This window comes from Bactrocera neohumeralis, unplaced genomic scaffold, assembly GCF_024586455.1.
Source record: "Bactrocera neohumeralis isolate Rockhampton unplaced genomic scaffold, APGP_CSIRO_Bneo_wtdbg2-racon-allhic-juicebox.fasta_v2 cluster10, whole genome shotgun sequence".
NCBI lineage: Eukaryota > Metazoa > Arthropoda > Insecta > Diptera > Tephritidae > Bactrocera > Bactrocera neohumeralis.
The window spans coordinates 27,419,424-27,446,513 of record NW_026089623.1 but is presented as its reverse complement, the minus strand read 5'-3'; the positions used below and the strand labels follow the sequence as shown (position 1 = coordinate 27,446,513).

Below are 27,090 nucleotides of genomic sequence, written 5' to 3'. Positions count from 1 at the left end.
GTATCATATACATACATATATATGTATAAATAAATGATCAGCATGATGAGGCGAGTTCAAATGACTGTCTGTCTGTCTGTCCGTCCAGTTACAAAAACTAAATTCACCCTGCACAAATATTACAATACCTCTCACCGAGAGTATGAAAATGGATGAAATCTGATGAAAATCCCGTCCACTCCTCATATCCCTCGCGATAAATCAATAACTAAATGCGCCAGAGACTTTAAAATTTACGTCCGGGGTGGTATGAGTAGGCTTTACTGGAGACGGGGTAAAAATTGGACGATGGGCGTGGCACTGCGCACTTTTTGGTAAAATCCCATATACCTCTGGACCCGACCAACCGATTTCGGTAAAATTTATTCCATTGCATTCTTCTTACATTATGTAATAGGGTGAAAATTGGTGAAATCGGACAATAACCTCCCTACTTTCCATATAGCACAATTTTAAATTTCACTTGATTTTGTTACTTTCCAATACACAAATCAAGAAGTAATTAATACAACGGGATTAAACTTTGCACGAATAATGGCTTTAGTGTATGTCTCCTTATGACCAGAAAGTGTTCAAATCCAAAAAAAACTGTTCAAACACTTAGATACCGAATATTCGGACACCAGTACCTATAGTTGACTTTTAATCGAAAAGATCGTTCAATGTGTGAGATTTATAATTGAAATTCAGAGATAGTCCTTCGGAGGATGGGGTCATGTGTAGAAGTTCACGCAAGTAGGAAAGTTCTCTGATCGCCATTCACTTGGGAGTGGCCAGAAACGATTATTTTACACATGGCTCAAGTGGCTCACTACTTCCGGTCTTTGACCACTATCCTCTGGGTAGCCTAAGAACATCCGTTCGAGGGCGAGCTAATGTGAGAAGGCGAAACATCCCCTGCATAGCGTTTGGGACCCGCCACGTAAAAAAAACACGCCCAGTGAATAAGTATAATCAGCCTCGGATGAGAGACCCCCCTTTTGATGACGACCATGGTAAACGAAATAAGGACAACAAATCGAGGGCATGCACCTGGAATGTCCGGTCCCTTAATTGAGAAGGTGCCGCTGCCCAACTGGTTGATGTCCTCGTAAAAACAAAGGCTGACATCACCGCCGTCTAAGAGATGCGATGGACGGGACAAGGACAGAGAGTACAGTGGCCATATAAAGGAGCGCAAGTTTGGTGTAGGATTCGTGGTGGGAGAGAGACTCCGTCGCCGAGTACTATCATTCACTGCGTTGAACGAACGTCTAGCCACAATCCGCATCAAAGCGAGGCTTTCCAACATATCGCTGATTTGCGCCCACGCCCCGACGGAAGAGAAGGACGATGTGACCAAAGATGCCTTCTATGGGTGCTTGGAGCGCACTTATGAAGGCTGCCCCCGCCACGATGTCAAAATCGTGCTTGGCGACTTTAACGCCAGGGTGGCAAAGAAGGTATCTTTGGCACTACGGTCGGTAAATTCAGCCTCCACGACGAAACATCCCCAAATGGGTTGAGGCTGATTGGCTTCGCCGGGGCCCGAAATATGGTTATCTGTAGTACTAGATTCCAGCATAAAAAGATTCATCAAGCTACCTGGCTGTCTCCGGATCGAAAAACTAGCAACCAGATCGATCGTGTTGTGATAGACGGAAGACACGTCTCCAGTGTTTTAGATGTGCGTGCGCTCCGAGGTCATAACATCGACTCGGATCACTATCTTGTTGCAGCTAAGATTCGCACCCGCCTCTGTGCAGCAAAAAACGCACGCCACCAAACACAAGGAAGGTTCGACGTCTAGAAGCTGCAATCACAACAGACAGCGAAACGATTTTCTACTCGACTTGCACACCTGTTCTCTGAGAGCACTCGTCAACAACTCGGTATAAGGAAATTGTGGGGCGGCATTTCAAACTGCTTACCTACAGCTGCAACCGAAACCATTGGTTTTCGGAAAGTGCAAAAGAACAGCTGGTACGACGAGGAGTGCCGTGTCGCAGCGGAGAGAAAACAGGCTGCCTACCTCGCAACGGTATGATCAACCACCACGTGCAGGATGGGATAGATATTGAGAGTTGAAGAGGGGAATGCGTCTCGCATTTGTAGACAGAAGAAGAAAGAGGCCGAAATAGGGGGTACGAAGAGCTTGATAAGCTGGCCGACAGGGGTAATGCTCGAAAATTCTACGAAAAAATGCGGCGGCTTATAGAAGGTTTCAAGACCGGAGCATACTCTTGTAGAATCCCCAAAGGTGATCTAGTCAGTGATGCCCAGAGCATACTTAAATTATGGAGGGAACACTTCTCCAGTCTGCTGAATCGCAGTGAACGCACAACACCAGGAGAAGGAGAACCCGACTCCCCAATCGATGACGATGGAGCAGACGTTCCATGAAGAAGTACGAATAGCAATTGCCCGCCTGAAGAACAACAAAGCGGCAGGGGCCGACGGATTGCCGGCCGAGCTATTCAAACACGGCGGCGAAGAACTGATAAGGAGCATGCATCAGCTTCTTTGCAAAACATGGTCGGACGAAAGCATGACTAACGATTGGAATTTAAGTGTGCTATGCCCAATCCATAAAAAAGGAGACCCCACAATCTGCGCCAACTACCGTGGGATAAGCCTCGCAACATCGCATATAAGGTTCTATCGAGCGTATTGTGTGAAAGATTAAAGTCCACCGTCAACAAACTGATTGGACTTTATCAGTGTGGCTTCAGACCTGGAAAGTCAAGAACCGACCAGATATTCACCATGCGCCAAATCTTGGAAAAGACCCGTGAAAGAAGAATGGACACACACCACCTCTTCGTCGATTTTAAAGCTGCTTTCGACAGCACGAAAAGGAGCTCCCTTTATGCCGCGCTGTCTAAATTTGGTATCCCCGCAAAACTAATACGGCTGTGTAAACTGACGTTGAATAACACCAAAAGCTCAGTCAGGATCGGGAAGGACCTCTCCGAGACGTTCGATACCAAACGAGGTTTCAGACAAGGCAACTCCCTATCGTGCGACTTCTTCAACCTGCTTCTGGAGAAAATAGTTCGAGAACTAAATAGAGAAATAGAGAAGGTACCATCTTCTATAAGAGTGTACAGCTGCTGGCGTATGCCGATGATATTGATATTATCGGCCTCAACACCCGCGCCGTTAGTTCTGCTTTCTCCAAGCTGGACAAGGAAGCACAGAAAATGGGTCTGGCAGTGAACGAGGGCAAAACGAAATATCTCCTGTCATCCAACAAACAGTCGTCGCACTCGCGACTTGGCTCTCACGTCACTGTTGACAGTCATAACTTTTAAGTTGTAGATAATTTCGTCTATTTAGGAACCAGCATTAACACCACCAACAATGTCAGCCTGGAAATCCAACGCAGGATTGCTCTTGCCAACAGATGCTACTTCGGACTGAGTAGGCAATTGAGAAGCAAAGTCCTCTCTCGACGAACAAAAGCTAAACTGTATAAGTCACTCATAATTCCCGTCCTGCTGGATGGTGCAGAGGCTTGGGCGATGACAACAACCGATGAGTCGACTTTGAGAGTTTTCGAGAGAGAAGTTCTGCGAAAGATTTATTGTCCATTGCGCATTGGCCACGGCGAATATCGCATTCGATGGAACGATGAGCTGTACGAGATATACGACGACATTGACATAGTTTAGCGAATTAAAAGACAGCGGCTAAGCTGGCTAGGTCATGTTGTCCGGATGGATGAAAACACTCCAGCTCTGAAAGTATTCGACGCAGTACCCGCCGGGGGAAGTAGAGGAAGAGGAAGACCTCCACTCCGTTGGAAGGACCAGTTGGAGAAGGACCTGTCTTCGGTTGGTATTTCCAATTGGCGCCATGTAGCGAAAAGAAGAAACGAGTGGCGCGCTGTTGTTAACTCGGCTATAATCGCGTAAGCGGTGTCTACGCCAATTAAGAAGAAAGAAGAAGAAGATAGTCTTTCACCTTGACTAAAAAATAAGAATTAAAAGGTCACGTTTTCTACATCTGAATAGGACGCGTTCAGAAAGAATGTTTTGGTTCAAAGGCATTCAAAAAAAGTATACAGATCTTAATAGAAAATATTTTAGGAAACAATAAAGCAATTTTCAATGATTAATATTTGTTTTGGTTTTCTTATACCAAAATATAAAAGCAACCTACGTATAGCACATAGCTGTTATTCAAACTGACCGATAAAAATCAAGATGCAGATACTCATAAAATCGGAGGATAACCCGCTCTCTCCCCATATAGCGGTACCGCTAAAAACTATTAAAAGCGCGATAAATCAATAAAGAGATGGTATAAGAGAGCTTTACTGGAGACGGGGTAAAAATTGGACGATGGGCGTGGCACCGCCCACTTTTTGGTAAAATCCCCTATCTCGAGACCGGACGTGGTATTCTTCCTATATTCTTATATCACAGTGTGAAAATGGATGAAATCAGATAAGAACCACGCCTGCTTACTGCTTCTATATAGCACAATTTTAAATTCCACTTAATTCGTTCAGTTGCCAGTACGCAAATCAAGAAGCAATCAACGTAATTGGATAAAGCTTTGCACGAAAAATGTCTTTAGTGTGTGCCACCTTATGACCAATAATTGTTTAAGTCCAGCAAAGAGTGTCCAAGTCCCTTGGTACGAATATTTGGGCCCCGGTACCTATAATTGACTTTTGATCGAAAATGTCGGTAAATTTGTGAAATATACAAGCCATCTTTTATAATGGTATGTCTGCATGTCGAAAATGTGTAGAATCGGAATTGCAACCGAACTTAGCCCTTTCTTACTTCTTTATTTATTAAATTTAATTTGAGAAAACAATTGCAAAGGACTTCATATTCCCAAAAAATAAAGAATTAAAATAAGGAATGCACAGAACGCACATTGTATGCAATATAATTACACAAAATGGTTGTACTAGATATTTAAGTATTTTAACTTTGAAATAGTGATATGAAATATTACTCACAAAGTAGTTTATTCCTGTCATTCGTGTGTGTAATAATTGATTATTTAGAGTGACACGAATTGCGTGTACAAAATACATAGTTAACATATATAAATACTTACTCAAATAGTCACTTAAATTATGATTAATGAGCTTATTTCAAACATTCTCTAATCAATGACAGTCAAATCTTTGAAGTACTTATTAATGGATAAGTGTGCGTAAAATTTTTCAATGTAATTTGTATTTTCTAACCAAGGTTGCATTTTTCCAAAGGCTTTCACTTTTCTTTCCTTTTGGTTATTTCATAGAACTATTTCGTAACTACATACAATTGAGATGTGTTCATTAGTGCTTAATTTAAATATTGGAAAGCGAAAGAATTATTTATTAGGGCAATTCAGAATATTGTGCATCTGAGTTTACAAAACTATGCAATTGAAAATATTTACCATCAACAATGAACGTCTTTTTTGTGGTTTCTCGGCAACCCTTGCAAAGACCATTAATTCACAGCTGATCGGTGAAGAAAAACATTATTTGTAATCAAAATTTTCGCACAAATTGGAAAATCTTCTGCAAAAAAATTTTAGGGAAAAATTACCTGACGCTTTATTTGATGAAGCTGCTGAAGAAATTATGGACATTGAAGGTAAGAAATATTTTTATGCGGCACATAGCACAAAATTCAGTTTCTTGATTTTTAATTTACAAAATCGACAAAAATTTCTCCTTTTCTTCTCTTTTTTACAATATTTTTATTTTTGACAGCAGCTGATAATTTGCAAACCAGTGTTGCAAATAATACAATGGCGTTTTAGTGTTGCTTATTTGCAGGTGCATCGCTATGTATATTGTTAGTGTAAAAGCAAAAATATGCTCGCTAATTTGCAATTGCAAAGATGCAAAACCATTTGCACCAAATTCTGAATTGCCCTATCGAATTTAAAATCATGCTATATGGGGAATAAGCAAGGGTTCCATGCAATCCTTTCGCGCCATCTCAAGAGCGAAATTTAATGCTTCTGATGTACATACATTAGGTATTTATTTAGCAAGTTATCGGTCGTCTCTTAATTGCTTTCGACATAACATTTATCTGAGATGTAGGCTTGGTTACCATATATGAATATCACCCATTATCATGGCGTATAGAAAGAATTGTTGCTACCAAGTTTGGTCGCTGTAGCTTTACTGGTTTGTCGGTTATATATGACATATTTTCGATAAACGACATTGTGGGTGGGCATGGCAATGGTCTATTTTCGCTCATGTGCAACAGAAGCTTTCTTTGTTTCATGAAGATAGCTTAATTTTTAATCGAATTGTCCTTTTGTCAACCTGACCATTTATAAATAAAAGTCTATATACACCGAATCATAAAAGTTTAGGCTCACCGTAAACTTAAATGTTTATGCAAAAATTACAGGTTTCTCTTTTAATTTAATAATAATCAAATGCTTCAATTTCAAAATTTTTATTATATTTTTCCGATATTTTTTGGCTATAATTAAAAAAAAAAATTAAAAACTTTGATTCTGCTTGTGGATTGTTTTTATTTGGTCTTTTAAATTTTTTTGCATCAAGTCGAGAATATGATATCATGTAAATGGCCGCCGCCACAGTTGATTGCCATTTGAGCCCTTTTTATGGCATTTTCCATCACTTTGGCCAGAACTTCTGGCGATAGGTCCTCACATTCTTGACCGATATTGTCTTTAAGAGCTGCAGAAGTCTGAGGCTTGTTGACATAAGACAGCGACTTCAAAAAGCCCCACAAAAAGAAGTTTGAAGCGGTCAAATCAGGCGATCTTGCTGGCCAGTGCAAATCGCCAAAACGGGAGATTAGGTGCCCGGGAAACGCATCCTTCAGCATATCGGTTGTGGCACGTGCAGTGTGTGCCGTTGCACCGTCCTGTTGGAACCACATGTTTTCCAATCCCAATTCATTAAGTTGCGGCAAAAAGAACTCGTTGATCATTGCTCTATAGCGCTTACCACTCACAGTAACCGTTTGGCCCGCGACGCCTTCGAAGAAAAAAGGTCCGATGACTCATCCAGCGAAAACAGCACACCGTACAGTGACTTTGAGCGGGTGTAATGGCACTTCTTGGGTTACACGCGGATTTTCAGTGCCCCTGAAGGGTAAATTTTGCTTATTTACGTAGCCGCTAAGATAAAAATAGGCCTCTTCACTCATGATTTTTTTTTATGAAAAATCATCTTCCTCTTGGTGGTGATTAAGGATAGCTTGAGCGTATGTTAGACGCGATTGGCGGTCAGCAGCTAACAGCTGATGCACCGTCTAGACTTTGTCCGGAAACATTTTCAAATCTTGTACCAAAATTCGCTGTAGACACCGTCGACTGATACCCATTTGCGTGGCACGTCGTCTGGTCGATGTCGACGGCGCTTCCATGACATCCTCGGCAACAGCAGCAATATTCTCTGCAGAACGGCTACTGCGGGGTCTGCCACGCCTGGTAGCATCTCGTGTTGTGCCAGTCTCTTCGAGGCGATCGGTTAAACATCGCAGTGTTTCACCAGTAGGCTTCGGACGGCCAGGAAATCTGCGACGAAATTCACGTTGTGCCAAAGTCACCGACCGATTATTGGTCAAATAAATAGTCGCCAATAACCCGCGTTCTGGAGCAGTGTAGCGTACCATTGCTTATTTACGTGTATTTCGCATGTGTTTACTACACAAATGTCAAAACAGAACTGACATTAGAAGTCAATTGCAAAATTTATAGCATCTTCTGATAAGAGGATTACTTTAAGTGAATCCTACGATGCCAAAAATGCTCTATAGGGTTAATGTCTGGGGATTTTGGAGGTTTTTTTATTTGTTTACAATAGTCGATAAGCCATTCTTGTCATTGTCTTGTTGAAACAAGAATGACTGCCCTTTTAAGCCCAACTTTTCCACGCTTGGAGCTAAATTTTTTAAGATTTTCAAGTTATCAAAGCATTCTGAGTCACTGCAGATATTATATCTCGTTTCTGTCGTGGTTTGAATTTTTTTGGGTGTGCAGATCTGTTCTCACGCTCTAAATTTCCGGTGTTAATGTAGTGTTTTATAATATTTCGCACACTTTATTAAGATCTCTGTACTATATTACCTATTTCTCGATAAGATTTTCCCCAACGTGCAAATTATTTTTAATTTTGCGGCCATCATCGATGTTTCTGTACGACTGGCCATTTTGCTCACTCTATAACTAGTTCAATTTCGGCACTGACATAATTGATTGAAAATTGAACAACTTCAAAATAATTAAAAGTAATAAGCCAAATAAAGCAGGAAAATAAAAAAAGTATTTATATTTCCAAATAACTTAACTTACAATTTAAGCAGAACCCTCTTCATAAGCGTTTAGCCCTTTTTTACATGCAATTCGCTTTTCTTATGAAATAAGGGAATATTTCTTTGCTTTACTTTCAAGTCAATTTACGAAGTTAAATACACATTTTTTGATAAATGTATACATATAACAAATTTTTATTTAAATAATATGTATGTATGTATACTAATGCAATATCGTTCCCACAAAGTCGTGGAGCACAAAAATGGATTTGTAATTTCAGTGGCGGATCCAGAGACGATTCTTGGGAGGGGGGAAATTGAATTTATCCTTCGATTTGGGTTTCAAACTTATTATTGCGAGAGAAATACAGTACAAATTATGAAACAAAAATTATCAATTCTAATTTTTAGGTAAACAAAGTGGTTATAATCGAAAAGTCAACCATATGCATGCATTACATAGTGGCTCATTTTATTAAAAATTCAAACAGAAAAATCCTTTTACATTGCGTGTTTCATAACGCGAAACGATGACTGCCAAGTTTTGAGAATCTTTCGATGACTTCTTCGGCGGTGATTTCGATGTCATGATGCGTATGAAGCAACGCTAATCCAACTAGTCTTTCTTGAAGCATGGTCGTCCTAAGCCATGTTTTGATGCGGCGAAGATAAGAGAAAGAACGTTCAGAGCTCGCGTTTGTTACGGGAAGTGTACAGAATACTCGGAGATAGGTGTGGATTGTTGGGAATATGTCGACATCACATTTTCTTAATGTTTCCAGTGTAGAAGTTGGAATTTCGCTGCCTTCAATTTTTTGTTGCTGCTACCAGTGACATTGCCAGTAGCTTAATTCACCTTTGAATTTCAATTTTTGTACGCTTTTTTCATCATCCAGAAGATTCCCGAATCTTTCTAATCAAGCATCCGATTAGATCATCGATTTCGTTTTCTTTTAAAATACTTGCTTTTTCTGGGAGCAACACACTCAATTGGTAACCATCCAAAACTTCTTGTGAAAAACGAGCTTCCAAATCTTCTTTGATGGTATCCAGCAGAGTTATGTAGACAGAGACCCTGTAGTAATCTTCGCAAGTTTTCACTTCGTAATTTTCGCGTTTCGTTTGTCGACCACATGTTCTCGGTTTCGCTTCGTCAATATCGAGTTTTTCCGCCATTTTCTTGGCTTCTGAATAAATCAATCGGAATATTTCATCAACTTTTCCCCTCTTTTTTTCCAACGTGGCAAGAAACGTCCCAATCATTTTTGATGCCTTCGCCAAATCAATTGCTTCCTTTTGAAGAACTACGCTGAGCGAATGGGTGAGCGATAGAATGTCGCTGAGACAGAAGAGCCCGACGATAAATTCGAACTTGCACAAAGCCGATATGAGAATTATTGCTTTGCCTGCTGTTTCTCTGTTCTTCCACTCACTAATTTTTGACAGAACTTCGATGATCAACGGTAACTTCGCAACAAATTGAAGGACAGCATCGTGCCTCTCTACCCATCTTGCTTCACACAACTGGACAATTTTTTCACCAAGTATCTTTGCTAATACAGTCACACGTTTGGAAATGAGTTCTTGAAGAATTTGTCGACTTCTCGTATGGCACTGGCAACGTTTTCGATTAATCGTACTTTATTGACTTTGAAATACTGTTGTTTAGTTTGTGCGAGAAACACGGAGTCATGACAGCTAGACCGCACATCCATCAGTCCCTATCGAAGTGCATTTCTCCATTCGGAGATTCATTTTCTTCATTGTCTGTCAAACCGGTTTAACAGCTTAGCGAAGGTCTATCATATTTGAGATCTACATTTCAAAGTAGCCCGTGGCGTAGTGGTTAAGCTGGCAGGTCTTTTCCCCAGCCTAGGGTTCGAACCCGGCCGAATATTTTTTTTCTACAAAATGTGAATAAAAAGCGGGAACATTTCCCGACAGAGCCGGGAAAATTTCCGTGCCTGATTTCCAGGCGTTTCCGGACCAGCTGTTATCGTCGGGAATCGCCGGGTTCCGAGGACGAGGCCAAGTTGAAACTCGGGTTCTATATGCAAAATTGGTTACTACTATTGTTGAATAAACAAACTTAACCTCAATTTTTATGTAAACACTCGTTTGAATGTCAGTGAAATTTCACCACGCACAAAAATGAACAGTAAAATCGAAACAACATCGATACTTACCATTTCAGATATTCAAAATTGGGTACTTTATTTTTCAGAATAAGGTATAACTTCACAGAAATTGACGAAAATGAAATGGGTAACTTGGACAACTTATAGTTACTATATAGATGATTCCGCTCAGCTGGGCAAAGCGTGATTCTATTGGACAGTCAAGTTGAGGCGTTTTTGGCGAGATAAACGGATTTAAATGAAACGTTACCATGCGTCGAGTGTTTTTATACTCAATAGTACCAATTGTACAGTATGAGGCATATATGCCCTCAGAGATATCGAACCTATGGGGCATTCGATAGTCGCAAGCGGCATCATGTCTATGTATATGTTTTTTGTGATTCATGGTGTCAACTGACGCATGTACCTGGAATGTCCGGTCCCTTAATTGGGAAGGTGCGCTGGCCAGCTGGTTGATGTCCTCGTGAAAATAAAGGCTGACATCACCCCCGTCCAAGATCGACTACATATAATAATATGTAGATAAGTTCTCGAGTATACCTAGACATAATTTGATGCAATATACCCTGGAAAGCGATTTTCGACTTTCAACCAGGCTTTAAACTGTTTAGATTAGAAATTGATTCACATGCCCTACCGAATGACCTGCATGTATTACTTAATCCATTGCACTTCTGCAGAAAACTAACACGACCTGTAAATATTTGATTTCACAGCGTTCTTATCATTCTTTGAACTCAGTGAAATGAATTTGACGGAAATCAAATCTTTACAGGTCGGGTTTGTTTTTTTAACAATGAATGCGATTTATCGTGACGTTCAGCAGTTCCGCTAAATTAATTAGCCTTTGTCCTTTCATTGCATTCTATGGCGTTCGCATCGAATTGCTTTCACAACCATTGTTAGTTTATGGTTTAATAGCATGTAAATTCAGTGAGCTCTATTCCAATTGAAAAACGTAACGGTAATATGTATCCTGTTTAAATATTTGATTCATAAAAAGTTATCATGGAATCAGAAAATGTTGTGGGACTACTTACTCTGCACAAGTTTGACATCAGACTGAACTCTATTAGTAATAATAATGCAATTATTTCAACAGTATGCAGCGTAAGCATACAGTGAATCAACAAAGTTTACACTCGAACCAAATATATTAAATTTTGACTCGTCGGTGTATTGTGATTTCCCCAAAACCAATACGGTCTTTTCAAATATTATTTAGCAAACATCGACTTTTTCTTTTTATTAACCTTACTTATATACATATTGCTATTCATGTGCGATTCGTCTATGAAATCAACACATTCCTTAATGGTTGGGGATTTATTGTTTTGTGTACATTTCAAAAATGGATAAGCACATGTATCTGAAGATTTTCACAAAATAATTTACGTCGAAGTGTGCTTAAACCGACTGCTAATAGCAGCAAAATCAATTTCCAATAGGATAACGATCCAAAATACAAATCGTATTTATGTATGTAAAGGGTTATTATAGAATTAAAATATGAACGGCAATCACCAGAAATTAATCCTATGCAACATATCTGGAACTTATTGAAAATCCGTATTCTAAAACATCGAATTTCATTAAAAAAGTGCCTAAAAACTACCCTATCGAGTGTGAAGCACGCGTCGACGTTTGGGGGCAAGAATTGCAACAAAGTGAATGCCAAAAAAAAATAATAAACACATCTAAAACTATTTTAATTACTTTTGATTTATATAAAGAATCAATAGTGTATGTAAACTTATTTGATTTGAATTAAGCTCATTTTAAGCTTTAGTGTTAAATTTTGTTATTTGTGTAAAAAAACCATATCCATATTTTGAAATAGGTATAAAAAACACAAAATATATTAATTTTAAAACAAATAAACGTGTCGTAGATTAATAGAATTGGATGCATGTAAACTTTATTGATTGACTCTATGTCAACTTTAGAAGCAAGGAAAAATAATCAAAAGCAGGCTTTTAACAATTTTGAGAGTTTAAAATCTCATAATCCCCAATTGGATTAATAAGGTAAAATAAAACCAGATCATCATTCAGTTGAAAATAAGAATTGATTATATTTAAATTTGTCTAATGTCTATAGCAATTGTACTGGGTGTATTTTAAATTTGCATAAATACCATAATATGTATATATTTGCAACCCACAGTCAGATACCTATGTATATACCTCCTTACGTGAATCGTAGGGTAATTAGTGTCATAATTTACTTGTCAGCAACATTATCGATTTCAACATGCAGCCAAAACCAAAAGTAAAATGTTTAGAATGCTGATGATACCGGATTTTCAACTAGTCGACCTAATATACAGAACGTTCAGAAATGCAATATTGCAACACTGCAATAATCAAGCGTTCAAAAAAGCAACACTTCTATCAACTGTCATACATAATTTCTATCAAAAAATTGTTTACTGCATTTAACTACGATGTCTGACGAAAAGTAAGTGCAAAACTGTTTTATTTTAATTTTTATATTGAAATTTAGTTAAATTATGTTAATAATAATTGTATAAATTATTATTTTTAAATTTTTAGTGAAAATCTCAGTAATGCGGAGACGCAGTTATTGCTGAGATTACGGTTAAATATGGAGGACGAATTTAAATCCGGTAGAAAGAAGAAAAATGTATTGTGGAAGAAAGTTTTGAGCGAAATTAAAAATGTAAATCCACATATAAGACTGGACAGCACCACAGCGCAAAGAAAATTCTTAAATCTCTTGGTAACGTACAAGCGCATTAAGAAAATAAATAATTCTTCCGGTAGAGAAGCTACATCCTGGAGGTATTTTGAGGACTTCGACGAAGTTTATGGTACAAGGCATTCAATTACTCCTCCAATAGCAAATTTGCAAGCCTCTTTGGATTTGGTACCTTCAACGTCGCCCACATCTTCAAGTGAAGTAAATGGGTCGCCAGATTCTCCACCGACTAGCAGTCAGAGAGCCACTCATCCTCGAGCGACGTCTAACAAAGACATTTTAAAGTTTTTCGAAGCAGAGGCGGTTAAAGAAGAAGCTCGACATAACGAGGTCATGGCTATGGAGAGGGAAAAGCTGTCTCTAGAAAAAGAAAGAATAAAAGCTCTACTAGACATGAAATCGGTGTTGGCAGATTATTTAAAAAAATAGTGTTAATATGAATAGATAAGTATTTGGCCTGTGGTAGAGAACTGAAATGTACCTTTTTATTTTTTATATGTTTAAGAAGTTCAACTTATTTTTTATTGAAACTAGGTTTAGTTAAATAAATGTTTTTTCTTATAGAAAATGTCCTCGGGAAACGACTTTATTGTTTTAATAAATGATTTGTTTTTAGGTATTTTTCTTTTTAAAGACAAACATTTGTACCTACAAATTTTTCTTTTTGACTTCAATAGCCTTCTTTTTCTTAAATTTAAAGAAAATCTATCATTTCTTTGCTCACAAATTTCGTCTAGTATTAGATTCAGCAAAATTTCCATTTTAGTATTATACGCGTTCAAAAATGCAAACAAATGTATCTGCAAATTGTCAAAAATTGTATAAGAAGTATCAAACGTCAAACTTGCAGTGTTGCAACTGTTGCTTATGCTGCAAGTCATGATGCATTTACGAACATAGCCATAACTTTAGTTGCCTGCAAATTTTTTAACGCATACGTATATGTATGTACATATTATATATGTATGTACATATTATATATGTATGTACATATTATATATGTACATATGGGTCTGTCATCAGCGCCTTGAGCTTGTAGCTTTATTGTTATTGCTGAAAAGTTAATATTTTCGGCATTTATTGTTCCAAGAAAGCACTTTCCGCCAAACGTTCATAAACCTACTCGTTTACCCTCTTCGCAGTCAATTTTATATTTACATACATGTGTATGCTGTGGTATATAAATATACAGGTATGTGTCTGTTTATGATGCCTCCCCAACTAACGAACTTCCTTTCAGCCTCAATTTTTTGCAACCTTTGTCAATATTTGTGAGAAGATGGTTTTTGTAAATAAATGGAATTTAAATCACTGCCATGTTTCGACTTGTACCATTTCGCTTTCAACATTTTTGCATTTGTGACGAAGTCTAATGCGTTAAGTTTTTGACTGCCATTCTTCCGGTCGAATATCATATCCCAGAAAATTATTCGTATAACGGCAGGTAGTCTTACAAGCCATCACATGTGTTTAGTGTTAATTTTAGGAAGTACCACCTTATTATAAACATATAAAGAAATCTTAATTTATTAGAAATCTTCCGATGTGTGTCGGTGCACTAGGGAGGGTCACGCCGTATCTTAGTGGCTTCCTTATATTCTTGTACTTTTTGGTGAAGTTGGATATAATTTTATTGGTCACACTTGCTCTCGATAACAATAGAAGCACTGAAACGCGGCCAGATGTAAAACGAAGGCGTAGTTTTAATTATTTGTTTGGATACATATAAACAGAAAGTACATACATACATAAAAACCATATATATATGTTTGAACATAAGTATGTACGTAAACATAAGCAGTGAAGTGATTTATTTGAATTTATTATGTTTTATTAGCTTGTGGTAAAATGTTGCTTTTAATTCTGATTTGTAATTACATAAGTATATTCTCACATCTTGTATTTCCACATGCTTTCTATATTTTTTTAGTATTTGAATGCTTACTGATTTACTTCTTGATAAATGGCTTTATTTTATTAATTGCTTCATTAGTCAATTTTGAGGTTGCAAGTCAATTATAATTATTTTTTGAAAACCGTATTTAAGCGATTATAATGAATGAAGGTAGAAAATGGGATTTCTAAGGTTAGTAATACAATCGATCGTATTTATTTTAATTGAATCCATTGATATAAGTAAGAAATACTGATTATTAATGTCTTAACTAGAAGAAGTTTACCTTAAGTTAATTGTGAATCGTTAACGTGAAGAAGTTTAGCTTAAGTTAATCCTAAGTCAGGGAGAGTGTATGATTTTCAGTATGAAGATCTACTTGGGAAAAGTATGTTTTTTCCAAGTTATGGTTTTAATAGTCTTATGGAGTAGAGCTTAGCTATAATAAAGCTGTCGAATCTATGTTGCAAATAGTACACCGGGTACGTTTTAGTTCTAAACTTCGGTGTTAATTATGTGTAGAATACCGAAGTAGAACTGCACTGAAACGTACATGCTTATGTTGGAGGAAACCGGTGTCAACTAGACAAGCTACTTAGTACTGTCGTCATGTACTCACTTGAGAAGAAAATAAATGAAAACTCGCCAAGGCTATATTAAATATAAGTACTCTGTAGACGTAGCAAATCTTTAGTCAAATCTATCCACAGCTCGAAATTGTGTACAGCTTTAAGCTAAAAGCAAAAATCAATGAAACAAGAAGCATCTCTGTATTAATTCGCTTGCGAAAACAGGAACAATAAAAGTGATAGGCAAATTTTAATGGGCAATGAGACAAAATTCTCCGCGGTCAACGCCCGCCGTTGTACTTGTATAAATTGTTTGCTCCGCTTTTCTCTGTTGGTCATACTTAAATCCAAATAGTTGCCAATGCACATGTGTGCATAGAGGTACACATTTTTAAGGTTGTTGTTTGGAAGCAACTATGTTTGTTCGTTATATGTACTAATTCTCTTTTCATTGTTTGCCTTCGCATTAAAATTCAACGCATTAAAAATAAATTGGAGAACCCACTTAAGCGGGACCTACCCATTGACTAAGCAGCAGTGGTAAGAAACAGTTTGCGCTATATTTAGCCATCTGCATTACACAGCATATAAAATGATTGCATTATAAACAGTCTGAGGATAATAGGTTTGATTTATAATTTTAAGCCAATTTTTTCTCAAAAAACTTTTTTTTAACTCACGAGAGTCGAAAGCGTAAGAAGTGTTGTAAAAATTGTGCTGGCAGATATTAGTTACTGCCAATTAAAGAAACAGCTGTTAAACAGTTGTGTAAACAAGTTCACATTTATTTGGAATTTTATTTAAAACTATGCCACACACTATGCGACTATCCTTGTTTCCTGTTGATTGTCATCTCAAATGCAATTTTTACTGGAAACGGAATTAGTTTGAACTGAAATGGCAAATCGTTAGAAATCAAAGGAATTCATAGAATTAAGCAGTCTGCCCCTCGTATTCGATAGGTGCGTCACAATCAGTTGGGTTCCATTACACAGTTTCGGCGCATGCAGATTGCGAAACATAATAACGACAGATCCAACTTTGAGACGCAAATAATGCGGTGGCATACCAAGCCTGCCCAAAGAATTTAGAAATACCACTGAATATTTCACGGCGCCGTCTTCATTGTCAAGACGATCGATCGATTTGTATGAGCGCAATTCTCCCGGAATTTGTGGTTGAATCTTCCAGTTTAAGTCAACAACATCGGAATTTTTGGCAGCAAACATTGCGCGTGCACTTAAGGAATCGTAGTTACGATAATTTGGCCAATGTCCGAACATTCGTGATGAGTTGATCTTTCGTGAATTGATAAACGGCAATTGGAATTGATATCAAACCACCGCAAGTATCAACCGGAATTGACCCATTTACAATTCTTAGCGAATGCGATGTAAAATGTTTTCGGCAATATCATTTTTGTTCGTATCCCATAATTGACGCGGATTTGAAGGCTGATATGTCGAAAGGATCCTCGCGAAAAGTGTGCGACCTTCAGTGGCATGCGAAGTAGCGATTCCAGCGATTAACGTGTTCCAGCAATTGTAATTGCTGGATTGCTTCTCAAAAAGTTGCACACACCGTACAATTCACAGTACGCATAGACTCAAATGAAGTTGAACCGCGTACATTAATCAATAGCAACCGAAGGTGGAAACAATCGCCGTTTTTCGGGTGGATTGTGTAAATTCGTCCTAATGCATTAGTTGATAACACACCCGGCTGTCCATCTACTGATTGGCCTTGCTTTCTGCGTAACTATTACTTCGACGATGCATCCCATGACTGACGAAAGTTGAGCAAAAACTCGTAAATGTTAATTTTGTTGCTGGCGGTGTTTCCACTGGCTGTACTGTATTCTCTGGGTTGAAATACACTCTTTGGCCATTCTCCAAATTAACTGCGAGACGCACAACAGTTGGAAAACGTTCATAAATTGCAAAGTAAATATCCTACAAAGCGCTTTATTGCAGTTCACGTATCGACCGTATCGTTCAAGACCAATAACCGCCATGTTGCTTCCTTTGGTGATGTACTTACAAACGTATTTTATCGATTACACCAAACTTCAATACTCAACATTGATATGTGTTTTGAATGTGAATTACACAATAATGCTCTCTCCTCTCTTTTGCCACTCAACAGAGTACATCTAGCATCTAACAGCACCACAAATACGTTGCTTCAAGATAAAGTCCATCAAACATCGTAACTGTTGTTTGAATGGTTGTGGTGTGACAACGTAACGATAGCTTGCTGGTTGACCGCGATCCATAATTCCGCACGTATGCCATCACATCCTGGGAGTACTTCTTGCTTTGGGCTGCCACACGTTGATGGCAAAAAGAACGCCGACCGATATTAGGGCGACCTCTTCGTGACTTCGTAACGAATTTCAATCTGCAATTGATCACTTTGTATGAAACACACATAAAGTTTTCACTGAATAATTTTCAATAATTTTTCTTTTGAATAGCCGGAATGAAATAGGTAACGACCAAAATTGAACGATTCAAATAATTTACAAATCAAAATATTGAAAAACAAAACAAAACTAAATTGAAAAAAATTTGTATGGAAAAAAGTTACTTTTTGGAATTGTCCAATTTTCCGACTTTTCCTCATGAAAAGTAAAAGGTATTTTTATTTCTAAACCTTCCCCAATTCACAATGAACAACCTTTGAAAATTTCACCAAGATTGGTGCAGCCGTTCTCTTAGCGTTACTAACAAACAAACATTCATTCGTTTGTATGGAAAAAGAAAAGGGCTGAGTTTAGGGGTTTTACGGCAGCTCTTCGAAATTTTCTTGCCGTGAAAACCATCCTTGAACCTCAACGAACATTTAGAAAAAAGAATTGGCCAAATTGGTCCAGGCGTTGTTGAGTTATGCGCTTAGCAACACATTTTGCGATTCATTTTTATACTCTCGCAACAATGTTGCTAAGGAGAGTATTATAGTTTTGTTCACATAACGGTTGTTTGTAAGTCCTAATTCTAAAAGAGTCAGATATAGGGTTATATATACCAAAGTGATCAGGGTGACGAGTAGAGTCGAAATCCGGATGTCTGTCTGTCCGTCCGTCCGTCCGTGCAAGCTGTAACTTGAGTAAAAATTGAGATATCATGATGAAACTTGGTACACGTATTCCTTGGCTTCATAAGAAGGTTAAGTTCGAAGATAGACAAAATCGGCCCACTGCCACGCCCACAAAATGGCGAAAACCGAAAACCTATAAAGTGTCATAACTAAGCCATAAATAATGATATTAAAGTGAAATTTGGCACAAAGGATCGCATTAGGGAGGGGCATATTTGGACGTAAGTTTTTTTGGAAAAGTGGGCGTGGCCCCGCCCCCTACTAAGTTTTTTGTACATATCTCGGAAACTACTATAGCTATGTCAACCTAACTCTATAGAGTCGTCTCCTTCAGGTATTTCCATATACAGTTCAAAAATGGAAGAAATCAAATAATAACCACGCCCACCTCCCATATAAAGGTTATGTTGAAAATCACTAAAAGTGCGTTAATTTTACGGAAGAAATTGCAGAAGGAAGCTGCACCCAGGCTTTTTTTAAAAATTGAAAATGGGCGTGGCCTCGCCCACTTATGGACCAAAAACCATATCTCAGGAACTACTATACCGATTTCAATGAAATTCGGTATGTAATATTTTCTTAACACCCTGATGACATGTACGAAATATGGGTGAAATCGGTTCACAACCACGCCTTCTTCCAATATAACGCTATTTTGAATTCCATCTGATGCCTTCTCTGTATAATATATAGTACAATAGGAACCAATGATGATAGCGGAATAAAACTTTACACAAATACGGTATTTGAAAAATATGTAAATGACGTATAATGAAATCTCGATTATTACTTTATCATGCGAGAGTATAAAATGTTCGGTGGCACCCGAACTTAGCCCTTCCTTACTTGTTATACATAAGATAAGAAGATTGGAGCTTTTGTCATTTTAGGAGGTATATTTAAAAAATAGAAAATTATTAAGTTAAAATAAATGTTTAAAAATTTATTCTTTGCACACATTTGAACTGAACTTATATGTACTTACTTAAATTGTAAAAATTTAAAAATATATCAATTGTTATGTTGCTTATCTTGCCATAAGAATTTTTATTTAACTGTACACTTTGAAGAGATCTTGGTGAGCGATCAACTCAGTTAATCCATTATTTTACTTTTTGGTAGCTAACTGCTTCTACCAGCACAGAAACAAAGGTAATATTACCGTGCGATTCTGCACTGTGATACAGTCTCAAGTCTCTAAATTTGAGATTTTAAGTTAGAGACAATTTTTGAGACTTGAGACGATTTTGCTATTCTGTAAGTGACAGTCACAAAATCTATTACATTTCATTATTCAGAGATGTTTTTACACTTGAATGAAAATAAATATGTCGATAACAAATATTAAATTTCTATAATATAGTCAAAAAACATAATCATCAATAAAAATAAAAATATATGTTCACTTTGTTTCATAATATTTACGAAGTTTATGTAAAATTGAATTATTTTTAACCCTTTCGTGTTTGAGTTGCTTACAAAATATAAAAAAAACGACAATCGATTAATATCTATGAAGATCTCTATTCAGTATATTCAAGATGGCAGACAGGAGTTGCTTTTAGTTTTGTGATTTGCTAACTATCAGGTCTCAAATATGAGGCAATAGTTTGAGACTAATGCTAGAGACTGTTTAGTGAATAGTAACTAGTCACAAATTGATACTTTACCTCAAAATGTATCAAATAGAGACTGGAGACTGGTTACAGAATCTCGCTTTTAATCAGAGCTAAAATTTGCTTTCTAATAAAGTATTCTGAGAGTACTTATGAACCCATTTATGTGTGTTCACAGAAGGCTTTTACCTCTTGATATTATGTTATTTATCTTACACCTTTTATGTAAGGGATGTAATTTTTCTTATTTTTGCAAATGTTCTTTAAAATAAAGACGTATGCTTACAATTGATTTGCACTTGGAAACTACTATTATATAAAAGCACAAAAACTCAAAAATATGTATTTCACACCTAAAATTTTGTACGAATTTTGGCTAACAATAATCTTATGATTGCTTTATCACTAATATGTAAATTACGAAATACGATAGCACATGTTTCGATGCTAGTGATCACAAGGTTCCATAGGAATGAAGAAAAATTCATTTATTCCGAGAGCTAGGAATCTAATAAAGTTATGGATTGCGTTTTCTTTTCAACCACTATCCTCATCCGATTTCTAACAGGTAGCTCAAATATTTAAATATATAAACGAGATGAAATTATTGTATTCAGTAAAACATTTTCGTTAAGTTTTGTTTTTATGATTATGTTCAGAGCTAAGATAAATTGTGAATGTAAATCCTGTCTATAATACATTACTCCTAAATGCTTACAATAAGGTGCCAAACATCAATCGAAATTTGAAGAATGTTATGGCAATGATACGGAGCGAACAGGAATATGTACACATGTATTAATTTAAATATTTTGGAAGAGTATGTATACAATTTTGTTCAAATGAGTTAAGTAGTGTGTGCGGAATGGACTTTAAAAAATTGCAAACATCGTTTTACGACTTTTTCAGATTTTAAACTAATATGACAGTTCATATTACATATGCTTATAACTGTATTATATAGATAGTTTAGAAACCTTAATAAAAACCAGGTAAGTTCGTTGGTAGAACTGTCTTTCTAGAGTTGAGTGTATCGAAAATCCGATATCATTGCACGTATAGCCTACTAAGATAATGTCTATTCTTCGAACTGAGTAAACATTATTAGGAAGTTTCAGGCGATCAACTATCAATAGTTTGAGAGTCAATATTTCCGAATATGAATGAGATAAAAAAAGGGCTAACTTAAATTTAATCGAATAACTCAACAAACTTAAAATGTCCTATATTTTTAATGTAGGGTATTACTCATACAACGATTAATGACAAAAATGTGTAATGGAATAAAAACGATGAATACAATAAATATTGAAATAATTGCATACTTTACCTTCTACTTGACTCTCGATCGAGCTCGTCAGGCATGCGCAATAAGTATTGCGATAGCAAATACAAATTTAACTTACAAACATATGTATGTATGCATGTACATTCACAGGTGTTTGATAAAGCATAACTCGCTGATTTGTGGACAACGCATATTTCTGCGTTCGCATAAGCTGTAATTTTAGGTTTCAGTTTGTGTTTTAAACTTATGCGACTGTGCCCCAGGTTTGTTTGTTCCTCTATCTATCTATCCATTTGAACCGCCTGCTGGTATACTACTGTTGTCGCTTTGTTATGGTCATTCCGAAAACGTGACTAGGTTCACCGATAAGAAAGACTGCATTTTATAATACAATCAAAATAAACATTATGCAAGGTAGGGCTAAAGTTTGGCAGAACCGAAAATTAGTAACCAACGTTAGTATCTATATATTTCAAACTTTTAAAAATATTATTAACTTTTAAAGTCTGGATCTATCAATCATTTTGTATAATGTTCAACTCTTTCGCTATTATTGGAGAATATCTTAATATAAAAGGCGGTTAAATTTTGTGAGTCCATCCTGTAAAACTTTTTCGTTGTGAACGTCACCAACGAAAGAAGTTAGTTAACTTTGCTAATTTGGTGTATTAGTAATGAATTAGTCGAAGAAGTATACATACAAGGAAATATTTTGAAAAACCATAAAATAATTCAGGTAAATCGATAATGTTATTAGATATGTTTTCCTCATATGAACAGACCTAGTATTTTACAATTCTGAGTGTTTTTTGTGTGTTTATTTTATTTACAAAATTTTTTGCAGGTGGAAAATATTACAAGAGGGAATGGTCAGGCTGAATTGAATGAGTAGTATCTAAATAGTTAACCGTTGACACACGGCAAATCGTGATAAAGAGTTATTTGTTTTTAATGCAAGGATTCAAATGTAATGCGATCTGATAAGAATAAAATAAAATTTTATTAAAGTAGTTGGCTGAAAATCATGTACTAACACCTTCCCTGAAAGTCCTAGTTTCGAATTATGGTCTTCTGAAGTCAAAAATGGTTTCTCGATATCAAAATCGGGGCATTACTTGTTATAAAGGTATATAATCGAACGAAGCAGATTAATGTGCCTTTTCCGAAAATACAATACAAACTAAGTTTCTTATCAGCTGTATGTATTATGTTTAACCGTTATTCTTGTGAGTAATATCACCAAATGAATATGTCTATTAATATAAATATTAAACATTTTTACTTAAAACAGATTTTTTCTAGTGCATTTTGGTTAGCGAATAGTTTTTTCCACCGATTCCATACGAGTATTACCGCAATGGTATCCTACTTTAGTAATCAGCGACTGCCAGACATGGTGACAGTCACTAACCTTAGTTAAATGGTCGTAAGCACGTCTTGCTTGCGCAAATATGTGGTATGCTTATGTATGTAAGTATGCATTCATATGGGTCTAGGGATGGCGACCTAACCCAATATTGTAACTTTGTTTGCAATAGGGTATGTACTGTAAGTATAATAGAATGTGTACATTTATAAATACCTACTTATGTACAGTGAAGGTCGCGGTAAAAGGTTTTTACTGTCATTTTGCTGTTAACTAAATGCTTTGTACGATAGCGTTCAATTGCGACAATTTAGAGAGTAGGGAAAATATACATATATATACATATATATATGTAAGTACATGAATGTTTAGTTCACTTTCGTACTGGCACACATTGTCGACACTCTTCTAACTAATAGATCTGCCTTGTTACTTGTTTTAGATAATTTAGGTGCGAGTATGTATGATCATACTATATGCTTGAATGCTTACGTTTATTATGAGTGAATATCTGTATAGCAATACGCAAACGCTGCTTCATCGTGAATGCTATGCTCAACCCAACAAATTGTTCGGACAAAACCGCAAATTAGTAATTTAATGCATTTGACAAGCATACACACATCATACGGCCTCAAACTAAAGTGAAAAATAAAAAAACTGAACACACACAAACCGACGACTGAAAGTGTCAAATTTTAATTAATGAAAAACACATCCACAGCGTCAAATTATCGTCTACTTTGCCTCCTTAGCAAGCGAGACACGCCAACGAAAAATGGTTTTCGCAAAAAACGAAAATAAAACCACAAGAGGTGTAGCAGTGGGGGCTTTTGGCAAATCAGAAGCTAACATACGAGTGTTATGTTTTTATTCGAATATAAATTGGTATTAACGGCGCGTACAACTTAGCGGTGCTACGCCACCAATAACTATTCAACTTTTCGATTTCATTCGTCTGCTGTATTTTTGCAATATGTTGCAGCGGCATTAGGTGACAAGTCGTCGTCCATTCGTTTTTAGTATTCCATCACTACCGATGCAAGGATTCAAATTATGCGAGCATGTCAAAATGACAAAAACGTTATTGAACTTTTTAATTTCATTTGATTTGTGCTGGACAACTCCTGTTCGTTTATAAATTCATGAATTGAATTTTCTTTGATTGCTTCGGATTTATTTGGAAGGTGTTTCACATGTTCAACATTCTTCAATATGACGTGTCTCAAATGAAAAAACAATAAAATTGTAAACTGGAGCAGCTGATGTTGAGCTAAATAATTGAATAATGTGTTAATAAGCCGATAAGCCACAATAGGGTTGAAATATAATTTTCTTATTTATGAAGACTAAGCCATTTGTGTCAACGACTATCCGCTTCTTAGCGAAGTTGTGTTAAGTTGGAATTATATTATAGAATCTGATGCAATTGAATATTCTGAATTAATTAACAATAAATGGGAGGCAGACGCCTGGCCAAAACTCGAAGTGTAGCTAGAACATAAGGAACTCCAAAGACTAAATGATTGCCATTTTTCAAATTTATTTCACTTTTTAAGAATTTTATTAGGTATTACATTTCGTCAATATAATTCTTTTACCCAGGTTTAATAAAACCAAATAAGGAAGAGCTAAGTTTTATACTCTTGCAACTTGCAAAGATCATTTACAGTAACGAAAATAATTACATCTAGTATAATATAATTTCATATATTTTAGGCATTAAACTATAGTATACCCAGTATTTTACGTTCAGTTTACTAATATATTTACCTATTGACCGATTTGGACGGTATAAAGACAACCGGAAGTTTGAAAATCTTATATATGGGGGATAGGGATAGTGTGAACCCGATTTTATTCATTGTTGTTTTTACTACATATTATTAAGAGAAAAACATGCTCTATGAGTTTTATTAAGTTACCCCACACACCACCACCAATATACATATAATGACTAAAGTCAACCGAATGTTTAATAATTCTATTTTAGTAAAATGGGACTAGGACAAGTTTTCACAAGATTTTATACATGTTAGGAATAAAGATTTCGGTATAAAATCAGTTTAAAGTAGGAAACTTTTTCAATTAGACATATGATCAACTCATTTTTTAGTACAGGGACATACTACATATTATCACATAATGATTCTTATTCTTATTCTATAATATATCCAGCGCACAACCCTGGGGAGGGACGGTTCGCCTTCTCACTTTAGCTCGCCTTCAAACGGATGTTCTTTGGCTACCCAGAGGATACTTGGTCGAAGACCGGAAGTCGCTTGAACCATATGTAAAATAATAGTTTCTGGCCACTCCCAAGTGGATGGCAGTCAGAGAACTTTCGTCATTTGTGTGAACTTCTACACATGACTCCATCTTCCGGAGCATAGTTATGGCAAATGATTAGTTTTCAATGAATTTAACGCCCAGAGGACCAGTTCGTTCCTCACTTTTTGGCCAAGAAACACATGTACGGAGTTTCATTAAGGCACATCAATTTTTACTCAAACCAAACTATTTTACTATGTAGCAACATGTTGTAAAAGTATAAACATATTGCGAAATACTCAACATTCATATTCAACGAAATCATGAATAAAGTACAATCAAATTTGGTATTTTATATACTTAAAATTATATTAATAACGGAAGATTTAATTAATTGAGTTGATGTGGAAAACATCTCCCAGAGGATTGGAATTCATTACATTATGAGGTTTAGACACAGATATGCACTAATTCTATTCTACTTCAAACGACAAACCACATAATTTGTAAGAAACTTTGTCTATTTAGTTTCAAAAAAATATCACAAATTTTGATAAACCTGAACGGTTTAAATACAGGTGGAACGACCGATATCAAATTATGGAATATATAGGGGTATTGAATAACTAAAACCATTATAAGAAGTCTTAATTTTAACTGGTTTGCCAATATTATATACAATTAACATGCCACAGACTAATAAAATGATCCTAGGGTTTCATCATTGTACATACCTTTCATACAATCACCAATCATATAGAGCAGAAAGCTGCAGCGAGTATGATTAAGTCAGAACAAACATTCGTGTCAAGAACACAATCAATTCCGTTCATCATATAAAACATTGTTGATCAATTCGAGTACCGACCAGCGTCAACTGATTTGATGCAACATGATCAATTTGTTCTTCAGCAATCACGATCGAGTAAAGGGTATGACTGACTTCGGTTCAAATCGTATCATGCCAGTTCATAGCGTTGCGACGATTGCTTGAATAGAACGAATGTGTAACTGCTGATAAGCTAACAGTACAGCAAATCCTCTGCTGGATTGATTTTAATCATGTGTGGCGAAAAATGTATGACCTTTGAACATGTGCGCATGTTATTAATTTTTGATACATAAAAACATCTGTCAGCATATGGTATGTATAGTATGAAAACTTGCCACCAGAACGCTGACGAACATTTCAATCTTTCAGGTATGAGCATAAATTATTTACGGATATTTGACGGTTTGATTCGTGCACATGAATCGAACTGACAAAATCAGACAGAGTAACGGATCAATATTTGATTATGAAAAAAAATTGATTACTCGTTGCAGTTCTCTGATATGGGGTAAAGTTATGCTGATGGTCGAAAATCTCTTTATACATCTTCAACCAGTTGGCACAGAGTATTATAGCAAACAAGATAGATATAGGGTTATATCTATATATATGTATATAAATGATGAAATCTGGTTGACTGTCTGTCTATCCGTCCGTGCAAGCTGTAACTTGAGTAAATATTGAGATATCTCGATGAAACTTGATATGAGAGTTCCTTATTACAAAACAAGTAAGGAAGGGCTAAGTTCGGGTGTCGCCGAACATTTTATACTCTCGCATGACAAAGTGATAATCGAGATTTCATTATCCGTCATTTACATATATTTCAAATACCGTATTTGTGTAAAGTTTTATTCCGCTATCATCATTGGTTCCTAATGTGCTATATATTATACAGAGAAGGCATCAGATGGAATTCAAAATAGCGTTATATTGGAAGAAGGCGTGGTTGTGAACCGATTTCACTCATATTTCGTACATGTCATCAGGGTGTTAAGAAAATATTATGTACTGAACTTCATTGAAATCGGTGGAGTAGTTCCTGAGATA

At 36.3% G+C, this 27,090-nt stretch overlaps 2 protein-coding genes across 9 annotated transcripts in view; one reads left to right on the top strand and one right to left on the bottom strand.

The window, feature by feature from the left end:
- The window catches only part of LOC126765208 (uncharacterized), a 147,417-nt gene that overhangs the window by 89,746 nt on the left and 30,581 nt on the right, over nucleotides 1–27,090 (bottom strand). The gene's annotated exons all lie outside the window — the stretch shown is intronic.
- On the top strand, nucleotides 12,716–13,593 carry LOC126765352 (uncharacterized). Its single transcript, XM_050483077.1, has 2 exons — nucleotides 12,716–12,844; nucleotides 12,940–13,593. The coding sequence occupies exons 1-2, from the start codon at nucleotides 12,831–12,833 to the stop codon at nucleotides 13,532–13,534; spliced, it is 609 nt and encodes a 202-aa protein (XP_050339034.1). The 5' UTR covers nucleotides 12,716–12,830; the 3' UTR covers nucleotides 13,535–13,593.